The 22441-nt window shown below is 42.8% G+C and overlaps 1 protein-coding gene across 6 annotated transcripts in view; it reads right to left on the bottom strand.

Annotated features, from left to right (window-relative positions):
• Afg1l (AFG1 like ATPase) overlaps window positions 1-22441 on the bottom strand; it is a 165985-nt gene that overhangs the window by 103096 nt on the left and 40448 nt on the right. For 5 of the 6 annotated variants that reach the window (XM_030245011.1, XM_006512698.1, XM_017313883.2 and 2 more), the window contains 2 exons: window positions 10810-10911; window positions 9502-9632 (listed from right to left, as the gene is read on the bottom strand). In XM_030245011.1, the coding sequence (XP_030100871.1) occupies window positions 9502-9632; window positions 10810-10897 (219 nt within the window). In that variant the 5' untranslated portion in view covers window positions 10898-10911. Of the gene's footprint in view, window positions 1-1362; window positions 3388-9501; window positions 9633-10809; window positions 10912-22441 lie in introns of those variants that run through there. The other variant, XM_006512700.3, reaches the window with a different exon arrangement.

Here is a 22441-nt window from a genome sequence, read left to right on the forward strand (position 1 = left end):
TCCATTTCACTTCTGCTCTAACAAATTTGCTAATGGCTCCTCTTTTTTTTTTTTTTTTTTTTTTTTGGTAAGACGGAAGTGAATTCCGAGAGAAAAAATTCTAATTATCGTCCTGAGAGAAAAAGTAGATAATTAAAAGCATGAAAGGCCATCGAACAGTCTTTTAAACTCACACATCCTGTGCTACAAGTCAATCATTCCACCCAGATTATCAAGTGGTTCTATGCTAACTTCTTCATCAAGCACACGTAGGAAACATAGGAAAGTATCCGGAGCATTTAGGAAATCCAATTAATTAGAGCATGAGCAACTCTCTCCTAATCCTACCACCCCCTTCCAACACACACACACACACACACACACACACACACACACACACACACAGAGGCAAGGGAGTAAGAATAACAACGTTAAAATATACAGGATATTTGCAATTCCTAATACCTTTCTGGCAAAGGTCCCTGGAAAGGTGACTTTTAATGGTCATGGGACTTCAGAAATAAGGACAAGTAGCCAGTGAGACATAATCAGCTGCTGTTGAAAATAGAATGATATGACATAGATACTATTGTGCAATTGTTGCACAAAACAATTCAACAGATGGCCCATCACAGAAATAAGCAATTTCATTGTTCTTTTTAAGTGCCTTCTATTACTGTCCATGAATAATCCAAAGGCACTGCAGTCACTTCCAGCATGCCAGCCTCTGCTAACCTTCCAAACACAAATATTCCTGCTAAAGAAAAAAAGAAAAAAAAATAGAAATAAATCCATCCCTAACCAGGATGCTTGGTACAGTGCTTTAAAACAGCCTCTGGCAAAACAAGGAACGCATCATGCAGATTAAACAAGGCATAAAAGAGGGCAGGCGAAACTACGTGAGACAACAGAAACACAGCTACTCGTCTCCTCTAAAATTATTTCTTCTTCAAATCCATAATCAAAAAGTCCACTTATCGGCCACTTTTAAAAGAGGCTGTCACAGTTCACAAAGAAATCAGCAATCAGGGGGCAAACTCTACACACAGCCTAACGCTGGATGAAGACAGGCTGACCGCTGCGGCTGCTGAATGGTCCTTAGATACTCGGGAGAGCAGTACTTGGACTTTCTTTACCAGCACATCTCAAGAACCCGCTCGTTACACTTGCCTCACGTGTACTACTTACTAACGCCTCGCCTTTTTAAATTACTCCCTGGTACAGGATACAGAAACACATGGGAATCTCCCTATTTGATCAGGAAACGACAGGTTACCAACTGACCCCATGTAACACAGCCCCTCAAACCTGAGCTGCACAAGCCTAGCCTGCTTCTCTCTTCCTGCCCAGGACCTTCCTGATGGTGAAGATTTTTCCACCTACCTGAACCAAAGGAAACCTGGAGGGACAGTGAGACAGCAGGGGTTCTTTTTGTCTCAAGCAATGACTTTAAAACATATAACCTAAGAGAAACTGCTGGAAATGCCTTCCTGGAACTTCAAGTGCTCTCTGAAGAAGAAAGAGACTAAGGGGCTCAGTGGGAGCTCAGGATCACGGACAAATTTTGCTCTCACAAAAACATTCATAGAGAAGGTCCTTTTCAAATGCTTAAACACCAGTGGCATTTCTGATGAGGGGACAGAACGAGCTTGCAAAATTCAGCAGGAACTGAATGAACTTTTAAATTCCGTTTTGAAGCCAGGTCTAGCTTTCTCCATACATTTAGTTTACAGTGAAAATCAATGAAATGTGACTCAATATTGGAAAACAAAGGCCGTCCTTTGACGACGTCCACAGTGCTTTTTGGAACAAAAAAAGGAAAAACAGCTTTTGTGCCCCGAGGTTCAGAGCAGAATATTCGGCTGGTTACACGTTACAAAAGCTTAAACCAGAAATGGATGAAACAGACAGACAGTCAGGGTTTGTGGTCGAGTTCCACTTAGCTGTTTTTACATTATAGGGTGTTATTGTGCTAGCTGAGAAAATTAACTTGGAGGCGCTATGACTAATTAATAAAGCAGGAGTCACCCAGTGCAGCTGGATGCCAGTGTAGACTCTTTGATCCTGGCCCTGCACTTGTCCCGCCTTGCTGGGGAACAGTAATTTTACAGTGTAAGTGAACAGAAGACAATTGGCCCCACATTCTTGGAGAGCTGGGGTGTTCAGCGCCCAGCATTTCATTACCATCCGGAACAAAAGACAAGGCTACAGATTACCAATAAGGGTAGTCTGCGAGCAGAGAGTGGGGACATTGCATTACAGAGAAGAGATCTTCATGACCTAGAGTTGCCTTCCATCCTGACGCACTTAAAAAAAAAAAAAAGTAACTCATTTCCATGTGTAAGTGCTTGCGTCTCAGTCACCCACTGATTGGTACCACGCCACGGAGTGACTGACAAACATAAGCATGCATTATCAGTAATTAGTATTAGCACAAAAACAAGCACCTACTTTTTATTAGCAGTTTTTAATGCACTCCTGCTTTGTAAAAAAAAAATGGCTAACAGCATCTGTTGAAGGATATTGATACTTTACGGAGAATTTACACAGAGGTCTGCTCATCAAAATGCTTTTTAAAAAATACTACATTAGGAAGGCATGTCTTCCCTCAGGAATCTGAAGTCCTCAGAATCATAAGCAGTTTAGCGTATTCAAAGACTAAGTAAGTGGTTTAACAGGTAACATATTCAAAGACAATACAATAAATATTTGAAAGAAAATCTTAAGAACAGGGTATTCTTTTATTTCAGCATCTAAAACACACTTAAGGAAAAGAAAAAAATAAAGCCTATGCAGACACATCCCTCAGCCAAGCTAAGCAGCATGTCTGCATGTCACACTTGGTAAGGATGACGACGAGAGAATTTGCACTGCAAAATCTGAGCTAAATCCTGCTGAGACAGCACCTTAAACCCTCCTTAAATTCAGGAGCACAGGTAGACGGGCCCTTGCTTCTAAGCAGCAATAATTTCCATTTATCTCCTTATAAAATAGGCACCACATTCATTCCCTCCACCCCAAAGGCCAATCACAAGGACCGAAACCAGCAACACTAATGAATGACAGGGTTCAGTTTTAAGAGGGAAGTAGCAGCTGCAGATACACTGGCACTAAGAATAAAGCTCCAAAAAATTCTCTCTTAATAAATCCAGCAAGTGTCATACTAGGTTTAAGGCTGACTAAATTAAAACATCGACCAAAACCACGCCTTACGAGATATTTAAACACATGATACAAGACTTTGTATACTAAGGAAAATACATAACTTAGCTGCTCCAAGTCGGGGCAAGGATGCTGGATTTAAGCTGCATTACCTCTATGCCCATCAATTTGTCACATCACCTCTCTGGCCATTTCCTCATCGATATAATGAAAGCAGCAACAATACTTAGTTGTAAAGCTTTAGTAAGACATATGTTAAAGTCTCAAGAAACATTAGCTAGGGTTAATATATATATATATATATGTTATATACACTCCATAGTAGTAACACATTGCTATATAGACTCTTGATTGTAAACGGAAGGATAGATATCACGTACAATACATAGGCATTAGGATTGGCAGTTAAGAGTAATTCTTGTTAATCTAGAGGACCCCAGCTCAGTTCCCAGAACCCAGGCAAGGAAGCTCATAGCTGCCTATAACTCCAGCTCCAGGGGATCCATGATTCCTTCTTACAGTCAACCAATTTATGTGCATACATGTATACAATTAAAACTAAAATAAAGCTTTTGTTTAGAAGGAGGAGAAGGAGGAGGAGGAGAAAAAGAAGAAGGGGAAGAGGAAGAAGAAGGAGAAGAAGGAGAAGAAGAGGAGGAGGAGGAGGAGGAGGAGGAGGAAGAAGATGATGATGATCATAGAGGCCAGACAGGATGGAGCATACTTTGAATCCCTGCATTCAGGAGGCAGAGGCAAATAGATCTGTGTGAGTTTGAAGCCAGCCTGGTCTACAAAACAAGTTCCAGAAGAGTCAGAGCTACATAGAGAGGCCTTGTCACAACAAAACAAAAACAAACAACAAAAACACATAAGCACATAGAAAACACCCAGTAAACATCACCCAACAGTACCCAACAGTATGGGACATACATAAGGAGCTGAGACGCAGCCTGTGGCGGAGTTGTCTAGCATGCAAGAGGCCTTACTGACCATCTCTAGCACCCCTAAAAACAACAACAAAAAGATAAAGACTATATATGACAGATTGAATGTAACATCCCAATAAATAAATAAGCAATACCTCAAACATTTCATAAAAGACTAATTTAACTAGTAAGTAAACAATTGAGAAAATTTATATTGATGCACAAATAATATAAATCAATAAGATACCATTTGCATCTATTAACAATTAAAAATTATCAGAAAATTCAAGACATTGACAGGAGAAAATGTGGGCTGAAGTTTAAGTTTTGGGGATCAACAATACTGATTTTGCTTGAGAGGTGCTAGACACAAAGGTAGTAATGTTTATTAGGGACTGCTGTAAGCAAAGCTTACTGGGCCATTCTGGTGGGGTTCTGGAAGACCAGGACGACAAAACATGGACAGTAAGGACTGTTCATGAGGTTTAGGCAAAAAGGACCCCATGTGGGAAATGAGCTAGAGGCTGTTTGTGTTAGAGTCTGGCAAGAATGCAATATGATCTGCTCATGTCCTGAAATGTTCATATTGAAGTGAGGCTGACTTCAAAGCCAGTGGGCGTTTAATTTGTTGTAGGGAAAAAAGTTAACCCAGCCTAGCATTCAACTGTGGCACGGTTATTGTTTGATGCCGGGTTTATAGTGAGAAATCAGCAAAAAAAAAAAAAAACAGAGGCAGATGTAAGAGATAAAAGCTAGGTTCAACTAGGCAAAGAAAAGAATGTGAGCGCATTTAAAGCCGTGGACGAGGGGCTGGATTGACGCTCAACGAAGAGCAGTTGCTGCTCTTGCAGAGACCAGGTTTAGTTCCTACCATCCATGCGGCAGCTTACAACCATCCATAACTGCAGTTCCAGGAAACCTGGTACCCTCTGCAAGCACCAGGCACACATGCAGTGGACTTAAATGCATGCAGGCAAACACTCATTCACTTAAAATAAAAATAAATCTTTTTTAAAAAAACAGCAGGGGAGGCTGAAGGGATAGCTCAATGGTTGAGCACCGGCTGGGGTTTCTGAAGACAGCTATAAATCTTTAAAAAAAAAAAATGTCACCACAGAAATGCAAAGGAATTGTGAATGTGTTTTCAATTTCAAGAAGTCTTCAGCTAGCCAGGCGTGGCAGCGCACGCCTTTAATCCCAGTACTCGGAAGGCAGAGGCAGGTGGATTTCTGAGTTCGAGACCAGCCTGGTCAACAAAGTGAGTTCCAGGACAGCCAGGGCTACACAGAGAAACCCTGTTTTGAAAACAACAACAACAAAAAAAAAAAAAAAAAACTAGATACAGGGCTGGAGAGATGGCTCAGTGGTTATGAGCACTAGTTGCTCTTCCAAAGAACCCAGTTTGATTCCCACACCCACATGGCAGTTCACAACAGCCTGTAATTCCTGTTCCAGATGATATGATGCTCTCTGCTCTCTTCTGGCTTCTGTGAACAATGTACACACATGGTGCACAGACATACCAGCAGGCAAACTACTCATACAACTAAAATAAAAATTCATACATACATACATACACACACACACATATATATACACATACATACATACACACACACACACACACACATATACACATACATACATACATACATATACACACACACACATATATATACACATACATACATACATATACACATACTATAAGATTCAGGGAGCTGAGGAGATGGCTTGGTGGTTAGGAATGCTTAATAGTCTTACAGAGGGCTTAAGTCATCGCTCATCACTCCTAACGGGCTCTTACAACTGCCTATAACTCTAGTTTCCAAGGATCTGGTGTCCTCTGGCCTTGGTGGCCTTCTATAAACACATGGTACATATAAACTCATGTAGGCAAACACATTTCATTTTTATGAAATGAAATAAATATAATATGATATAAATACACGCAGACTTTGTTCACTACAACATATTTATTTCAGTCTTTGAATTTTAAAAGGAACAAAGTTAAAACATCTTCAAGTTCCCAAAGGTGTCATAGGCTCAGACACTGTGCTCACTGGGCCTAATGGGTGCATCAGGCCTACTAGCTATGGAGGCTTTTCAGGACCGAGTGCTTCGCACATCCACAGTGCAGTGGCCCCTGAGTTTCCTTAGTGTTGCCTTTCCAAAGCTCTCATCCATAGGAACACGACAATTACCTCTCTGAATGTTTTTAACTTCATTTTTTTTTTTTCTGAGACAGGGTTTCTCTGTATAGCCCTGGCTGCCCTGGAACTCACTTTGTAGACTAGGCTGGCCTCAAACTCAGAAATCCGCCTGCCTCTGTCTCCTGAGTGCTGGGATTAAAGGCGTGCGCCACCACGCCCAGCTAACATCATATTTTTAAAGTTAAAGGTAACAGCTCTTTTTAAATTTATGTTTCTTTCTTTGTGTATTTTTTTATTATGTTTGCGTGCGTGTGCAGGTATATATGTGGATGTCAGAGGACAACCACCCGGGTGCTGGGAGCAAACTCAAGTCACAAGGCTTTATGGCAAGCACTGCTACCCACTGACCTATCTCAGCAGCACAACAACTCTTTTTTTTAATGTTATGGATTATTATTAATGTAAACTTGAATCACTAGACTTGAGTGCAGGGATCTTTACCTGCACAGCCAGCTCAATAGGCCAGAGGTAAAGATTCTTTTTTTTTTTTTTTTCCATTTTTTATTAGGTATTTAACTCATTTACATTTCCAATGCTATACCAAAAGTCCCCCATATCCACCCACCCCCACTCCCCTGCCCACCCAAAAGATTCTTACATGGTATCTGGGAAACTCTAAAACCTCTAGAGCCTCATCTCTTAACAGAGAAAAATAGCAATTATATTACTGCGCTAAACACAGACATAAAAACATTTAAAGCATGATTCATTTTTCAAAGGTTGCATATCAACATATCCTTTATTTTTTAAAAAAAATTAATGCAAAAAATGAAAATAAAAGGGTCTGGGAAAATGGCCCAGCAGTTAGGAACAACTGTTGTTCTTGCATAAGGGGACAAAAGTTTAGTTCCCAGCACCCAGAAGGGGGCTCAAAACCGCTGGACGTGGTGGTGCATGCCTTTAATCCCAGCACTCGGGAGGCAGAGGCAGGCAGATTTCTGAGTTCGAGGCCAGCCTGGTCTACAGAGTGAGTTCCAGGACCGCCAGGGCTATACAGAGAAACCCTGTCTCAAAAAACCAAAAAAAAAAAAAAAAAAAAAAAAAAAAACTATAACTCAAATCTTAGAGGATCCAATGCCCTCTTCTGCTCTCCATGGGCTCAGCACGTATGTGATGTATTTACATGCATGCAGCTAAAAAGCTCAGACACACAAAATAAAATAAACAAATGTTTAAAATGAAATAAAAAGTTAACTCCACCGATTAACATATTTAGAACTATGTTAGTTAAGAGGATAACAATGGACAATGAGAAGCTATGGCCCTTTCTGACTATGGTAATTAGAATGAGGTGCTCCCATAAGTCTCAGGCATTTGAAGACTGACTTGGTCCCCAGGTGGTGACCGTTGTGGGGGATTAGAATATATGGCCTTGCTGTGGGGAGTATGTCACTGAGAGTGGGGAGTTTTTATATTGCTAGAGGGAGTATGTCACTGGAAGTGGGGAGTTATGGTCTAGTTGGGGGAAGTATGTCACTAGGGGACAGGGGGATTTGAGGTTTCAAAAAACTTGTGCCATTTTGAGTTAGCTCTCTGCTTTCTGTTTGGGGTTCAAATGTGAGGTCACAGCAGCTGCACTAGCTGGCTGCCACCTATCACCTCCAATACACCATCACAGGCCATTCCTATAAGATAGCAATCCAAATAAACCCTTTCTTCTATAAGTCACCTTGTCCATGGTGTTTTAGCACAGCTATAGAAGCCCTAAGAATACACTAATCATCATGGCCTGGCATTCTTAGAAGCAGTATAACTATTAAACACAGTGCCAGTTTCAGAATAGCCAAATGAGATCTCTCCTTCTGCATGCATTAATGTGCCTAATTTAGCTCTTTAGAGGGGCAAGGAGTACTTGCTCTTCTGAAAAAAACCTTGCCTCAAAAGACCTTTGTTATTTTAGATTATAAGGGTGAATTGGCAAACTGTCTTAATATGACTGGAGAAAAAGAAAGATCCCTCCTCCCCAAGTGGTTTGGGGTTCATGGTTGCAGAAAGTTAGGGTCCATGACCACTGGGCATGGCAGCAGGCAGGCATGGTACTGGAGCAGTAGCTTAGAACTCACATCTTGATCTGCTAGGAGACACAGAGAGCTAACTGGCAATGGCATGGGCTTTTGAAACCTCAAAGCTCACCCTGCCCCACCAGTGACACACTTCCTTCAACAAGACCACACCTCCTAATCCTTCTCAAAAAGTTCCACCACCATATTCAAACATACAAGTCTAAGGGAACAGTTCTCATTCAAACCACCATACTCTATCACAAATTGTACCCCCAAGTTTAAAATGAGATGTGTCAATCACTTGCTTTTAAAACTCAAGCACTACTTTATAATTATATAACGAGTGGTATAGAAGAAGGGAAACATGCCATTTACTATAACTTATAAGTCAGCAGATGCCTCTTAACTTAGTGTTCAGGTTTTCCATGTCACATAGGCTCTCTGTCCTATTTTTGATTCTATGCCTCCTCCTTTTCCTCTTCTTTTTTTTTCTACCTCCTCCTCCTCCTTCTTCTCTCAGATACCACATAAAACATAAACCCAGGGCTGGAGAGATGGCTACGAAGCCAATGCTCTTGCTGCTCTTGCAGAGGACTCAAGTGCAGTTCCCAGTACCACAGCCACCTGTAACTCCAGCTCCAGGGATCTGACGCCCTCTTCTGGCCCCCAGGACCACCTGCAAGTGTGTACATGGGGGGTGGGGCATGCAGTGTGCACACACACACACACAAACAAATGAATGAATAAGAAAATAGATCTTAAAGCACAATAAAGTGTTTCTTTTCTCAGTAGCCACACAAAAGCAGGGCCCGATTTATCCTGAGTAGGCCACAGCTTGTGAAACTCTAAACAAGACAGTAAAAATGAACTAGAAACAAGGAATATGTGAAATCCATTCATAAAATAATGAAAATACCGGGAGCAAAATGTAAATATTCATACATTATTAAATATGCCACTCTGGGCTGGAGAGATGGCTCAGCAGTTCAGAGTGCTAAGTCCTCTTGCCAAGGACCTGAGTTCTGTTCTCTGAACCCAAGTCAGGCAGCTTGCAGCCACCTGTAACCTCAGTTGCAGAGAACCCAATGTCTCTGGCCTTGGTGAACACTCATACTGACATGCACATCCCCATCTGTGTGCGTGTATGCACACACACTAGCATACATACACACACAATTGTAAATCTAAAAAAAAAAGAGAGAAAAATCTCCACTTTACCTGAAATTCATCAAAACATAGGAGAGAAGTTTCTTGACTGATTTCCTCGGCTATGGGAGCTATCGGGTCATATGACTTAGCCATGAATCCCGCCTTCCTTTTTGGCAAACTCTGTTTAAGGTGGTGTATCCCTTAGATGTTTGAAATAAAACAGACAAAATGTTGTATTAATAGAAAATTTTAAGAAACCAGAACGTATTTTTAGTCTCTAAATGAAAGTTAACTTGGACATAAAAATTAAGTTTAAATTCCACATGCAATGGAGTTTAATCATTCCAATTCGATTACTGGAAGGAATTCCATTATGTCTACTTCAAAACAAGTTATTCAAATATTATAGTCTTAAAACTGTAAGGGAAAAATGAAAGTCATTTGTCTCATTTGGGATCAGTTTATGTGCGGCAGCGATAGGCAGACAAATGCATCCGATGATTGGATGATCCTGAGGTTGAAGAGCAGAGCAGGGCAGAGACAGGAAATCGGCCTGGGAAGTGCACATCTTGTCCAGCACATCTGATCAGAGCGTTCTCTCATCTCCAACCCAAAACTCAAGCCATTCCTGCTTAGTCATGATATTCAGACCAAACGCTAAAAGTACTGGTAGGGGAGGGGAAAGGGGGATGTTCTTATTCTATCCAGGGGCTATAGCCAACGGGCACACGGTACAGACAATGAAATAATCTTCAAACACCAGGAGATGGGCAAGATGGAACACACTTGGATCCGCCAACGGAAGGTGATGCAGAAGGGTCAGAAAGTATATCCAGCCGTCTCAAAAAGTAAGTAAGAAGCCTGGCATGGTGGCTCCCACCGTTGACTCCAGAACTCTGAGATAGCCGCAGGCAGATCTCTGAGACCAAGGCCAGCCTGGTCTACAGATCATGTTTCAGAACAGCCAGGACTACACAGAGAACCTTATCTCAAACAAAATAAAATTAAATTTAAAAACCCAAGAAAGGCAGAAAGACCTGTAAACACATGCAAATGCAAACTGAGTGCCTCCAGGGTAGGCACTGCCGTGCTCACAAGGAAACCTCCTGAAGCAACAATGGCTTTACCAGTCCACCAAGCCTAACCTCTCCGCTCTAGCTATGCAGCACTGAATTGGCCCTAAGAACACTCCCTAGATTCCCTCCCTTTTTCCATATACCATGGAACAAAAGGTAGCAAAGAAAATCTCACTTCCAGCAGAAGCCTCGGTTTTTTGTTTGTTTTCTGTCTTTTAACCACTTGTATGTTCATTCACTGGAGAGGAGACTGGTTTTGCAGGCCTCGCACTGAGGACTGCTGTTGAGAACCTGGACTTACTTCTGTGCACGTCCAGCATGAAGCCGTGAAAATGGACCCGCTTCTTTCTCTTCGTTTCCACATATGCATAAAACATGTCCATCACCATTGTTTTTCCTGTACCTTAAAAATAAAAATAAAAAAATTGAGGCATACCATTGAACAGCATGTGCTGATTACACTAATGATTGTTCATTAGCTCTGGGATAATGAGACTGCTCTTCCGCTGGGAAGCCAGAGGCTGTTGCTCTGCTCCGATGGAGGAGGGCTGTAGCTCTGCTCCGATGGAGGAGGCTGTAGCTCTGCTCTGATGGAGGAGGCGCTTGTTTTCCCTGCTAAACTGGCTCTCAAAGCCTGATTGTCTCTTTTTTGTCACAGTCCTGTTTGTAGTCAACATTAAGAGGTATGCCCATAACCTGGCATGACTTATAGGTTATTCTTCCATCTTCTCTTCTGAAAGACATTAGAATGAATTAATCTATTGGTGTTACTACATAGTGGGAAGTGTGGGAAATTCAGAAATTAGAAGTAAGAATATCAAGAGAGGTGGCTGGTGAAAGAAAGAAAACTAAATTCAAGACTTCAGAGCCCTAGACAGAAAGTTTATTCAAGGTCCATGACTCATGCGGCTTGCTAGTTAGGAGGGCTTTTTGGGCTTAGAGCAAAGAACAAAGGCTGTAAAATCACCCCAGGAACCAACTAGCCATAAAGATAGGGAAGACATACAAGAATGTCCAGACTGGCCCGGCGCCTCCCTATCTCCCGCCCTTCTGACCTAAGTTAAATGTTAACCAGATGCTCTGCTGTTACCTCTATCTGCATGTAGTCTGCTGATGTTTAAATGGACCAATCATGTGAAACCACGCCTCCCCCAGACCCAGACCCTTTTCTATAAAAACCCCTAGCTTCCAAGCCTTGTGGTCGAATCCACTGTCTCCTGCATGAGATACGCTTCCGACTCGGAGCTCCGCCATTAAACTACCTTGTGTATTTACATCAAGACAGTCTTTTCATAATTCTTTGGTGCACACCAAATCAAGAATTGAGTGGGGGTTTCCCCACTAGGTTCTTTCAGCTGGCAAAATGGCTCAGCAGGCAAGCTTGCAGGTTACACTTGACATGCAACTCTAATACCCTGCATTTGATCTCTCTCTCTCTCTCTCTCTCTCTCTCACACACACACACACACACACACACACACACACTCAAATACACACATATACTCACACACACTCACTCACACACATACTTACACACACATACACTCACTCACACATACACATACACTTACACACACACACACACACACACACCACTCCCATATACACACATATCACAGGCATACTCAACAATAATAGATACAAATAAGTTTTTTTAAGGAAGTTTAAAGTTAAACAATAAATTCAGAAGAAATGGTCAATTATAATACTTTGTTCTAATTAACACTGAGAACATGTTTTTCAAAACTGAGCCCTACTTCAGAAACTCTGATAATCCATCTTTAGAATTGAATTATCTAGTTTTCAAACTTGAAAATGTTACTCCCTAGAATTGTGCCAGCAGTTGAATGCCAGTCACCTGACACAGGCAAGAGCAAAACTGTTTCTCTCTTCTCTCCCAGAAAACCTAGCACCCGGGAGACATAGACAGGGCCCATAAGTCAGCAAGCCAAACCAGCATCTAGGGATCTTGTCCCCTTCCTCCTCCTCCTCCTCCTCCTCCTCCTCCTCCTCCTCCTCCTCCTTCTCCTCTTCCTCTTCATCCTCCTCTTCCTATTCTGCCTCCTTTTCTCTTCTCTCCCTCCTCCCTTCTTCTCTTCTTCCTCTTCCTCCTCCTTTCTCCTCCCTCCTCCTCCTCTCCTTTCCTCCCACGTCTCTCTTTCTCTCCCCCTCTCCTGCCCCATACACACACACATATCAGGAGATGCAATTACTAAAATTCAAAGGCAGCTCAGCAAGCAGGAAGACACAGACTCATCTTAAAGCTTTCCTCCACTCCAGAAAACATCAGGCCATGTCATTTCAATGCCAGGGGTTTTTGTATGTGAAAATGAAATTCCCAGTCAGACTTTCCATTAAAAGGCTCACTTCAGTTGACTCTGCAAGAGCTTTGGTGCAGTACTTCTGGCTAGAATAAGCGACCGTGGATTCTCAATCATTACCTTTACCAGAAAGAGTAAAGCAGGGAACTTTCGAATTCTACTCATGCAACACTGATGCAGAAAAGCTCCTGAATTTCTAACCAAAAATGTGAGGAATATATACTTGAACTTGATATGTGTGCACACTCTCTTTCAAATGGGCTTGAAACAGAGCAAGGTCAGGCCGGGCAGTGGTGGCACAGGCCTTTAATCCCAGCACTTGGGAGGAAGAGGCAGCTGGATTTCTGAGTTCGAGGCCAGCCTGCTCTACAGAGTGAGTTCCACGGTAGCCAGGGCTATACAGAGAAACCCTGTCTCAAAAAACAAAACAAAACAAAACAAACAAACAAAAAACAGAGCAAGGTCATCATGTGAGTTGGAAGCTAGCCTAACTCGCTGAGATAAATGAGCAAAAAGTAAAAACCACAGACTCTCTTCATGATACCTGAACATGTGTGTTTACAGTAAAAGCTGAGTGCGTCAGCGATGGCCCAGAGGTTAAGAGCACTGGCTGCTCTTCCAGAGGACCCTGGTGCAATTCTCAGCACCCATGCCAGCTCACAATCATCTATAACTCCAGGTCCTGGGGTTCTAACACCATCTTCTGGTAGGATTATATGCATGTGATGCACAGATATAAATGCAGGCAGAACACTAGGAACATGTTTAATTCATTAATTTTCAAAAATTAAAAAAATAATAAAATAAAAGTAAAAACTGAGAAGCCCTGCCCCAAAGCACTCCTCATAAGAAAGCTGCAGTTATTATATGAATTAGACAAATCATATGTCTAGACAATAGTAGGAAAACTGATTCATGGAAAAGATGGGCACCATGACCTGCACCTGGGATCCCAGCCCCCAGGAGGTTGAGGAGCAAGTGCTGAGAGTCTCAGGACAGAATATCTCACAGGAACACCGAGGTGTCTTAGGACAGGCTATCTCAGAGGAGCACCGAGAGTCTCAGGACAGAGTATCTCAGAGGAACACCGAGGTGTCTCAGGACAGGCTATCTCAGAGGGTTCCTTTCCCTTCCCACAGCTTCCTCACTTCCAGTCTTTCCACCCTGCTTCTAGATGTACAAGACATGAAAGGCAACAGCTGTGCTTAGAGGTAATTTCATGAAATGCTTCTATTAGAATGTAACACTTTAAAATCAACAGGGATTCATCCTATTCCACAAAGTCAGGAAAGACAGCAAGTGGAAAGGAAATGTAATAAAATAAATAAAAATTAAGAAATTAATAAACCAGAAACTAAATCACTGAAAACATTAATATATACATATATGTACATACATATACCCACATACACATATACATACCCACATATATATTACATTACATTAATATGTGTCTTAGTCAGGGTCTCTATTCCTGCACAAACATCATGACCAAGAAGCAAGTTGGGGAGGAAAGGGTTTATTCGGCTTACACTTCCATGCTGCTGTTCATCACCAAAGGAAGTCAGGACTGGAACTCAGGCAGGTCAGGAAGCAGGAGCTGATGCAGAGGCCATGGAGGGATGTTCCTTACTAGCTTGCCTCCCCTGGCTTGCTCAGCCTGCTCTCTTATAGAACCCAAGACTACCAGCCCAGAGATGGTCCCACCCACAAGGGGCCTTTCCCCCTTGATCACTAATTGAGAAAATGCCTTAGAGTTGGATCTCATGGAGGCATTTCCTCAACTGAAGCTCCTTTCTCTGTGATAACCCCAGCTGTGTCAAGTTGACACAAAACTAGTCAGTACAATATGTATATATTATATAAGTTATATAATTAACTATATAATTATACAATTTATATAATTATATAATTAATTCAGTAATATAATTAATAAAGCATATATGTACATATATGTGTGTATATATTTAATATATATGAATATATGAGAGGAAACACAAAGCAACGGCTGGAAGCAGCAGCACACAGCATGTCACTTATGTGAGTTTCCCTAAGGGACCTTGGAGACATTTTCTTGTAGATATTCAAATGTTCGGTTTCAATGCCATCTTGAGCCAGGCTCCAGAAAGGTATGTGAGGGGCATTTGGGGGAGCCCAGAGCATAGAGGTACTCAACCACAAGTCACTGTGGCACACACCTACAATCCAAGAACCCCAAGGCCAGTCTCAGCTATGCACTGAGTTTGAGGCTAGCTCAGATTAAATAAGACTTCATCTCAGGGCTGGTGAGATGGCTCAGTAGGTAAGAGCACCCGACTGCTCTTCTGAAGGTCTGGAGTTCAAATCCCAGCAACCACATGGTGGCTCACAACCATCTGTAACGAGATCTGACGCCCTCTTCTGGAGTGTCTGAAGACAGCTACAGTGTACTTACATATAATAAATAAATAAATCTTTTAAAAAAAAAAAAAAAAAAGACTTCATCTCAAAAAAAAGCAACAGCAAGATAAAGACTGAACTCCTGTTTTCTGCTGGTAGGCACAATAATGGCACAGCCAACTACTGTGGCACAATATGGCAGGCCCCCAAATTAAATATAATACAACCATTACACAGCAACTCCACTTTGGAGTATATAGAATAGCTGGAAGGGGAAGATAAACAAAGGTCTATACATTAATGTTCACAACAGCATTATTCACAGTAACGAAAGGTGGACTGGCTCAAAACACCCTCTGATGAATAGAGAACCATCTGTGGTATGCACAGGAGAGGGAATATTATTCAGCCCTGAAGAGGAAGAATTCATGTGTGGCTGGATTTTTCTTTTTTTGCCCCTGAAAAAATATTTTTAGTTTATTCATGATATATTCTTCAAATTACCTCACTTCAAACTAATACCTTATAAAGTTTGTTTTAAACTATACTAATAAATTAAAAGTGGGAAGACCATAACAACAAAGACTCTAGGAGAAAAAAATCTGGTGTAGAGGACAAGATATATAAATATTGAAGATATTTTAATAACTAAAACAAGCCAGATATGAAAGTGATTCCCTCTCCATGAGGAGCCTAAAGTATTCAGACTCACAGCCCAAAAGAGGACAGTGGTCTCCAAGGATTGAAGGCTGAAGAAAATGGGGGAAGTGGAAACTAGGAATAAACTTTCAAGTGAGCAATGGCTCATCTGTCTATGCACTACATCCCCAAAGCGACACACTGCTGGGCACGGGGCAGATGCTCAACAGAAGTCCCATCAAGTGGTGAGGAGGAGGCCAGAGGACCTACGGAGAAATGGAAGGAGTCTGACACTAACATCTACCACACTCATGATGTCGTTTTATTCTAAGATTCATAAATTAAAACTGCTGTTTTCTCAAGAGAGGAGTATTGCCAGGGGATCAACTTTGACAATCTAAAGCTTTGAGTGCTTACAGTAAAGTCCTATAGTAAGAAGACTAAACAACTCCTGGAGAATATCCCTCATGGTTCCTTCTCTCCCCTGCAGACAAGGCTGTAAGTGTGTTTTCCATTCCCCTCCAGCCCCAGTCTCAGCAGCTTCTGGAGTTCAATGTGGGGGTAGAATGCACCGGGCTGCCCCAGATAAGGATGATAGGACATGTGCTTCTCAGGCTGCTCCATGTAAGGACAATAAGACATGTGCTTCCCAGGCTGCTCTGAGTAAGGATGATAGGACATGTGCTTCCCAGGCTGCTCCATGTAAGGACCATAGGACATGTGCTTCCCAGGCTGCTCTGGGTAGGGATGATAGGACATGTGCTTCCCAGGCTGCTCTGAGTAAGGATGATAGGACATGTGCTTCCCAGGCTACTCTGGGTAAGGACAATAGGACATGTGCTTCCCAGGCTGCTCTGGGTAGGGATGAGAACATGTGCTTCCAAATCATACTCCAGACAGATCATTAACCCTACTGGCACCACTGCAGTAAGAACTGAAGTTCCCAAAAAAAAAAGAAAGAAAGAAAGAAAGAAAAGAAAAGAAAAGAAAAGAGGAAGGGAGGGGAAGGAGGGAGGGGAAGGAGGAAGGGAGGGAGGGAAAGATGCACCTGTGGTAAAGATTCTACAAGGATAAATGAATAAATTTCAAGATTAAGGTGTGTTAAAATGTTACAAACCAGAGAGAAGTTATTTCAGCTAATTTTAGATCCTTTGAAAGCCATCCATAGTCCACACCTATATCTGACCTAACATCCTTGTGACTATCAAAACTTTAAAACTTATTAGCTGACAACTAACCCTAAACTTAGGAATGTTACTAGGTCTCAAACCTACCACACTTGTCTTGCCTGACTATAGCCCAAACACCTGTGGCCCCACCAATGTGTTTATGTACAACTTTCTTTGTTCTGAAACCACAAGAATCTTGTGTAAGCACTTCCACAGTGGAGCCTAGTGTTTGGGAAACCTGAATCTGTGTTTTTAGGCTCTGGATGCTCATATGGGTCCAGAAAGCAATGGCCTCTTCCTCTCTTTGAGCTGGGAGCTGAGTTTTTGCCTTGACATTGTCTTCTGGTCAAAGGCTTGTGACAGAACCAGCTACATGCCAAGAATGAGGGCACAAATCATTATCACCACCACCACCACCACCACCACCACCACCACCACCACCACATTACCATTACAGGCTTTCAGCCTCTGGAGGTAATGAGCTAAATATAAATACTATTACTGAAAATAGTTTTTGTTGAAGCTTGGTCTGTTGCTATGTATTGTAATGCTAAATATTGGTCCCAAGGTCTGGTTGCCCCCAGGGATGAGGAAATCTTCACCTACACCAAGTGATGCTATGTAACTGTGGTGGTTTGAATACACTTGGCCCAGAAAGTGGCACTATTTGGAGGTGTAGTCTCACTGGAGTAGGTGTAGGCTTGTTGGAGGAAGTCTGTCATTGTGGGTTGTCACTGTGGGTGTGGATTTTAAGAAAGTCATCCTAGCTCCCTAGAAGCCAGTCTTCTCCTTGTGGCCTTCAGCTCCTCCTGCACCATGCCTGCCTGGATGCTCCCATGCTCCTACCTTGATGATAATGGACTAAGCCTCTGAACTTATAAGCCAGCCCCAATTAAATGTTGTCCTTGTAAAAGTTGTCTTGGTCATGGTGTCTGTTCACAGCAGTAAAACCCTAACTAGGACAGAAGCTGGTACCAGGAGTGGGGTATTGCTGTGGTGGGCTCAACCATGCTTTCGTATGAAAAAAAAAATGTAGATTTAGAGACTTTGGATTTGAAAGCAGTGGAATGCTTTAAGTGAGGCTTAATGGGCCATCCTAGTAGGAATATGGAAGACTTTGTTGCTGAGGGTAATTTGAACTGTGGAAGCATGACTCTAGAGAATTTTAGTATGTGGCCTAGAGACTGTTCTTAGGATGTTTTGGTGAAGTAGTCTCTGCTTTTGCCCTTGTCCAAACAGTCTGCCTGAGGCCCAAGTGAAGAGAGTCAAATTAATTGCATTGACAAAGGAGGTCTCAAAACAATCTAGTTTAGCCCCTATGCTGTGGTTTAGTCTCACAAAGAGCATTATGACGAATCATAGCAAGCTTAGAAAGAAAAAAATACAAAATGTGTGGTTTAAGTAATAATAGGGCACCAGGAAGTGCAATGGAGCTGAATCCTGTGTTCAAGGAGATAAAGAGATTAAGGGAGTGGTGATCTCTCAGAGCTAGATCCTATCCAACTAAACTTCATGTTTGTATGTTTGTATTTGCAGTTGAACAAGAAATAGTTTGGACTTTTAATCTGGAATGAATTGCAATCCAGAAATGGAGGGTACACTTGTGATTCAGATCTTGAGGCTGGAAGACACAGGCTTTTGATCCAGATCTTAAGGAACAGTGGCCATGAAAAGCTTAGGCTCAGGGCTGGAGAGATGGCTTAGCAGGTAAGAGAGCTGACTGCTCTTCCCAAGGTCCTGAGTTCAAATCCCAGCAACCACATGGTGGCTCACAACCACCCATAATGAAATCTGACGCCCACTTCTGGTGCGTCTGAAGTCAGCTACAGTGTACTTATGTATAATGATAAATAAATAAATAAATAAATTTAAAAAAAAAAAGAAAAGCTTAGGCTCAGGCATGGTGGTACATACCTTTAATCCCAGGAGACAAAATCAAGCAGACCTCTGAGTTCAAGGCCAGCCTGGAATAGAGCAAGTTCTAGGTGAAGAAAAGCTTAAGTCCAGATGTGGTTGTATACACCTTTAATCCCAGCATATAGGAGACAGAGACATACAGATCTCCAAGTTCAAGGTCAATCTACAGAGAAATTTCAGGACAGCCAAGCTTAGGCATTGAGGGAGTTGGAAAACTAAAAGCTGGTAATAGAATAAGGAAGACCATGTTCCAGCCCCAGCAAGCAGCAGAACTCAGAAGGTTCACCATGTGGCTCTAGCTTTAGAGTCAAGAATAGCAGGCACTACTGGGACTATTGATACTGGTTAGCTGGAGCTAAGAAATTTGCAGTGATTAAGAAGAAACCAGCATCACTAAGGTGAAATCTTCTGGGAAGTGTTTTCTGAGAGCACAAAGAAGCTGTGTTCCAGAGATAGCCAAGGTTGTACCCCATGCTGTGGCTGCACTTGGTAATGTGTAAGAGTCACCCAGGTGGTACTGGTTTTGAAGGCATGAAGGGGTCATAGAGGGAAGCTGAGGCTTAGCACTGTGAGATGCCAGACATGGCCATTGGTGAAGGTGCAGCCCCAGTTGCAGTTGATGGCCCAGGACTGAGGGGTCATGCAAAGAAGTTGAAGCTTGGTACCGTGAAGGGAGCCTATGAGAGGCTATCGGTGAAGCCTAATTTCAGTGGAAGTGTATTGGAGATGCCAGTATCATGGGATGATCACCAGGAATAGCACCAACAGTGGAGTAGAGTCAACCAGAGCCTAGAGTACTATAGAGGGCAGAGCTGGACAAGTGATACAAGCCCTTTGAAAGATCCCAGAAGATCATGTGTGGATCCCATGTTGGAGGAAGTGTGTTACTGTGGGCGTGGGCACTATGACTCTCTTCCTAGCTGCCTGGAAAACAGTTTTCTCCCAGCAGCCTTCAGATGAAGATGTAGAACTCTCAGCTCTTCCTGCACCATACCTGCCTGGATACTGTCATGCTTCTGCTTTGATGATAATGGACTAAACCTCTGAACCTGTAAGCCAGCCCCAATTAAATGTTGTCCTTATAAGAGTTGCCTTGATGGACCAGAGCATCCTAGAAACACTGACTGCCAGAGTTGTGCAAGGCCTTTTCATTTTAGGCTAGTGCCTGCAGCACTCCTGAACACGCTCAGAAGCTGGCAATGGGGTCATTTTATGGTTTCTACCAGGATGTGAAAACCTTTTTTGTGAGCAGGGACTGGGGATGCTAAAAATTGGTGCAGGTGTTGGCAAGCTGTCCAGGGTGCCTGCTGGTGGGGCTGTGGCTGTTTCTGCTGCCCCTGGCTCTGCAGCACCTGCTGCTGGTTCTGCCCCCACTGCAGCAGAGGAGAAGAAAGATGAGAAGAAGGAGGAGTCCGAGGAGTCGGATGATGACATGGGATTTGGCTTGTTTGATTAAATTCCTGTTCCCCTGCAAATAAAGTCTTTTTATATATCTTGGAGGGGCGGGGGAAGAGTTGCCTTGGTCATGGTGTCTGTTCACAGCAGTAAAACCCTAACTGAGACAGTAACCTTGCTCCTTAATTTAAAACTATTGGTTGAATAAAGATGTCTACAGCCTATAGCTGGGCTGAAGAGAGGTGGGAAGTGTTTTGGTCCCTGAGCTTTGGGTCTGAGGAGGACCATGAGGGGTAAAAGAAGAAGGTAGAGAGAGGAGAAAATGCCATGGGGTGGATGAGTCATGAAAACACAGTCATGCGGGCTCAATTGGATTTAAGAGCAGTCCTGGTGGAACATCCAGGCCATAACTCAGGGTTATGGATGGGGAAGTAGACACTGGTGGCTTAGAGGTTAGGTATCTGCCCAGCCCTAGTGCTTTAAAGGCATATAATAAATATGAAAGATTTGTGTCCTTTATCTGGGAACTAAATGATCAAAGGCAGTGTAGAAACCCCTGACTGAGAATAAAATATACTACAAGTTTTCTTGAAGGCTGAGCTACAATGTTAATCCACCAACTTAAAAACAATCCTGGGGAGGTTCCCTGGATGTAGGGTCTACCCAAGTCCCTCATTTCTACCAATCTATGAAAAAAGAGTACACTCCTGTGGGCACCACAGAACACAAGACAGTGGGGAAATGAACGGTAGCCAGTGGGGTTAGGAAGCAGATTCCCTCCTTCCCTGTGAATCTCCTTAGATTTGACAGCTGATTCTCGAGTCCAAATGGGAGGGCGAAGAATAAGAGTTAATTAAGGAGGCATTCTGAGACTGTTTTTCCAGCCAGAGAGCCCCCCAAATGAGAACTTGACACTTTTTATTACTACCCCTTTTCTGAGTATTCTAAATGGGTGTTGGCCAACAAAAGTTATCTCACTTCCTAGTTCAAGGTTGGTTTCTCTTCCCCCTGTAATATAAAGGTATTTTAACCAATGGTTATGTGCTCCAGCCTGCATCAAACATCCTCAAAGTACAAGGCTGGTTTCTCTTCCTCTCTGTATTATAAAGGTATTTTAAACAGCGGGTACATGCTCCAGCCTGCATGGAACATCCCTGATCATATTTATATTCTCTTCTCTCTCCCTCTGTCTTTCTGCCTCTGTCTGTCCCTCTGTCTCTGTCTGTCTCTGTCCCTCTGACTCTCTCTATCCCTCTGTCTCTGTATCTCTCCCCCACCCTCAACCAAGCCCACCTCCCTCCCTTCTTTCCTCTATGTTTTGTTCAAGACAAGACCTTACAACATAGCCCAGGCTAGCCTCAAACTCCCGCTCCTCCTGCCTCAGCCTCCTGAGTGCTAGGATTCCAGATCTTCCTCCTTCGTGGCTAGTTTTTTCAAGACCTCTGATGCATTATTCATAGTGCATCTCCGTTCAGTCAGACACTCCCAGCAACTTTCACCAGTCTTGTTTGTCAGGCCCTTCTGTATAAGTCTTTACTAACCATCTCCGTTTCTGGTTCAGTGGTTAAGGTAACAGGAACAACAAAGAGCAGATCTTTTGCAATGACTGAACATGAAAGGGAAGGTTCTGGAACTGTGATGTTCTCCCAAAGAACAAGAGTCAGCCAGAGTGAGGGCCCTGAGCAGTGCCCCAGGCACAGAACAGTGAGGAGCACCCAATGTGAGTGAGGAGCACTGCCCATCTGGAAACTCACAAGGACCAGCAGAGGAGCTGAGAAAAGGCAAGTCTGCTCAATGCACAGAAGTCAGAGAGCGTGGAACTGCTGCCGCTGAGACCCTAAGTGTGTCTACTAACTAATGTAAGGGAAACTACAGGGTGGTGCTGAGACAGGGGGACCACTGGAGTTCATAAGACCCTGCTTCAGGAGTTCTGGGGAGACAATAGTAACAACCAGGTCATTACTCTAACACTTAGATCATGAATAGAAATGTGCGTGGAAATTTAAAAGGGAAAAGGAATAAGCCCGCTTTAAAAAGAGGCAGGCTTAGAGAGCAGCACTGTACTGAGACCCTGGCTGCCTAGTCGACTACAGATGACTTCCGTCCTATGGGG

The sequence above is a fragment of the Mus musculus genome, chromosome 10, assembly GCF_000001635.26.
Source record: "Mus musculus strain C57BL/6J chromosome 10, GRCm38.p6 C57BL/6J".
NCBI classification, from domain to species: Eukaryota; Metazoa; Chordata; class Mammalia; order Rodentia; family Muridae; genus Mus; species Mus musculus.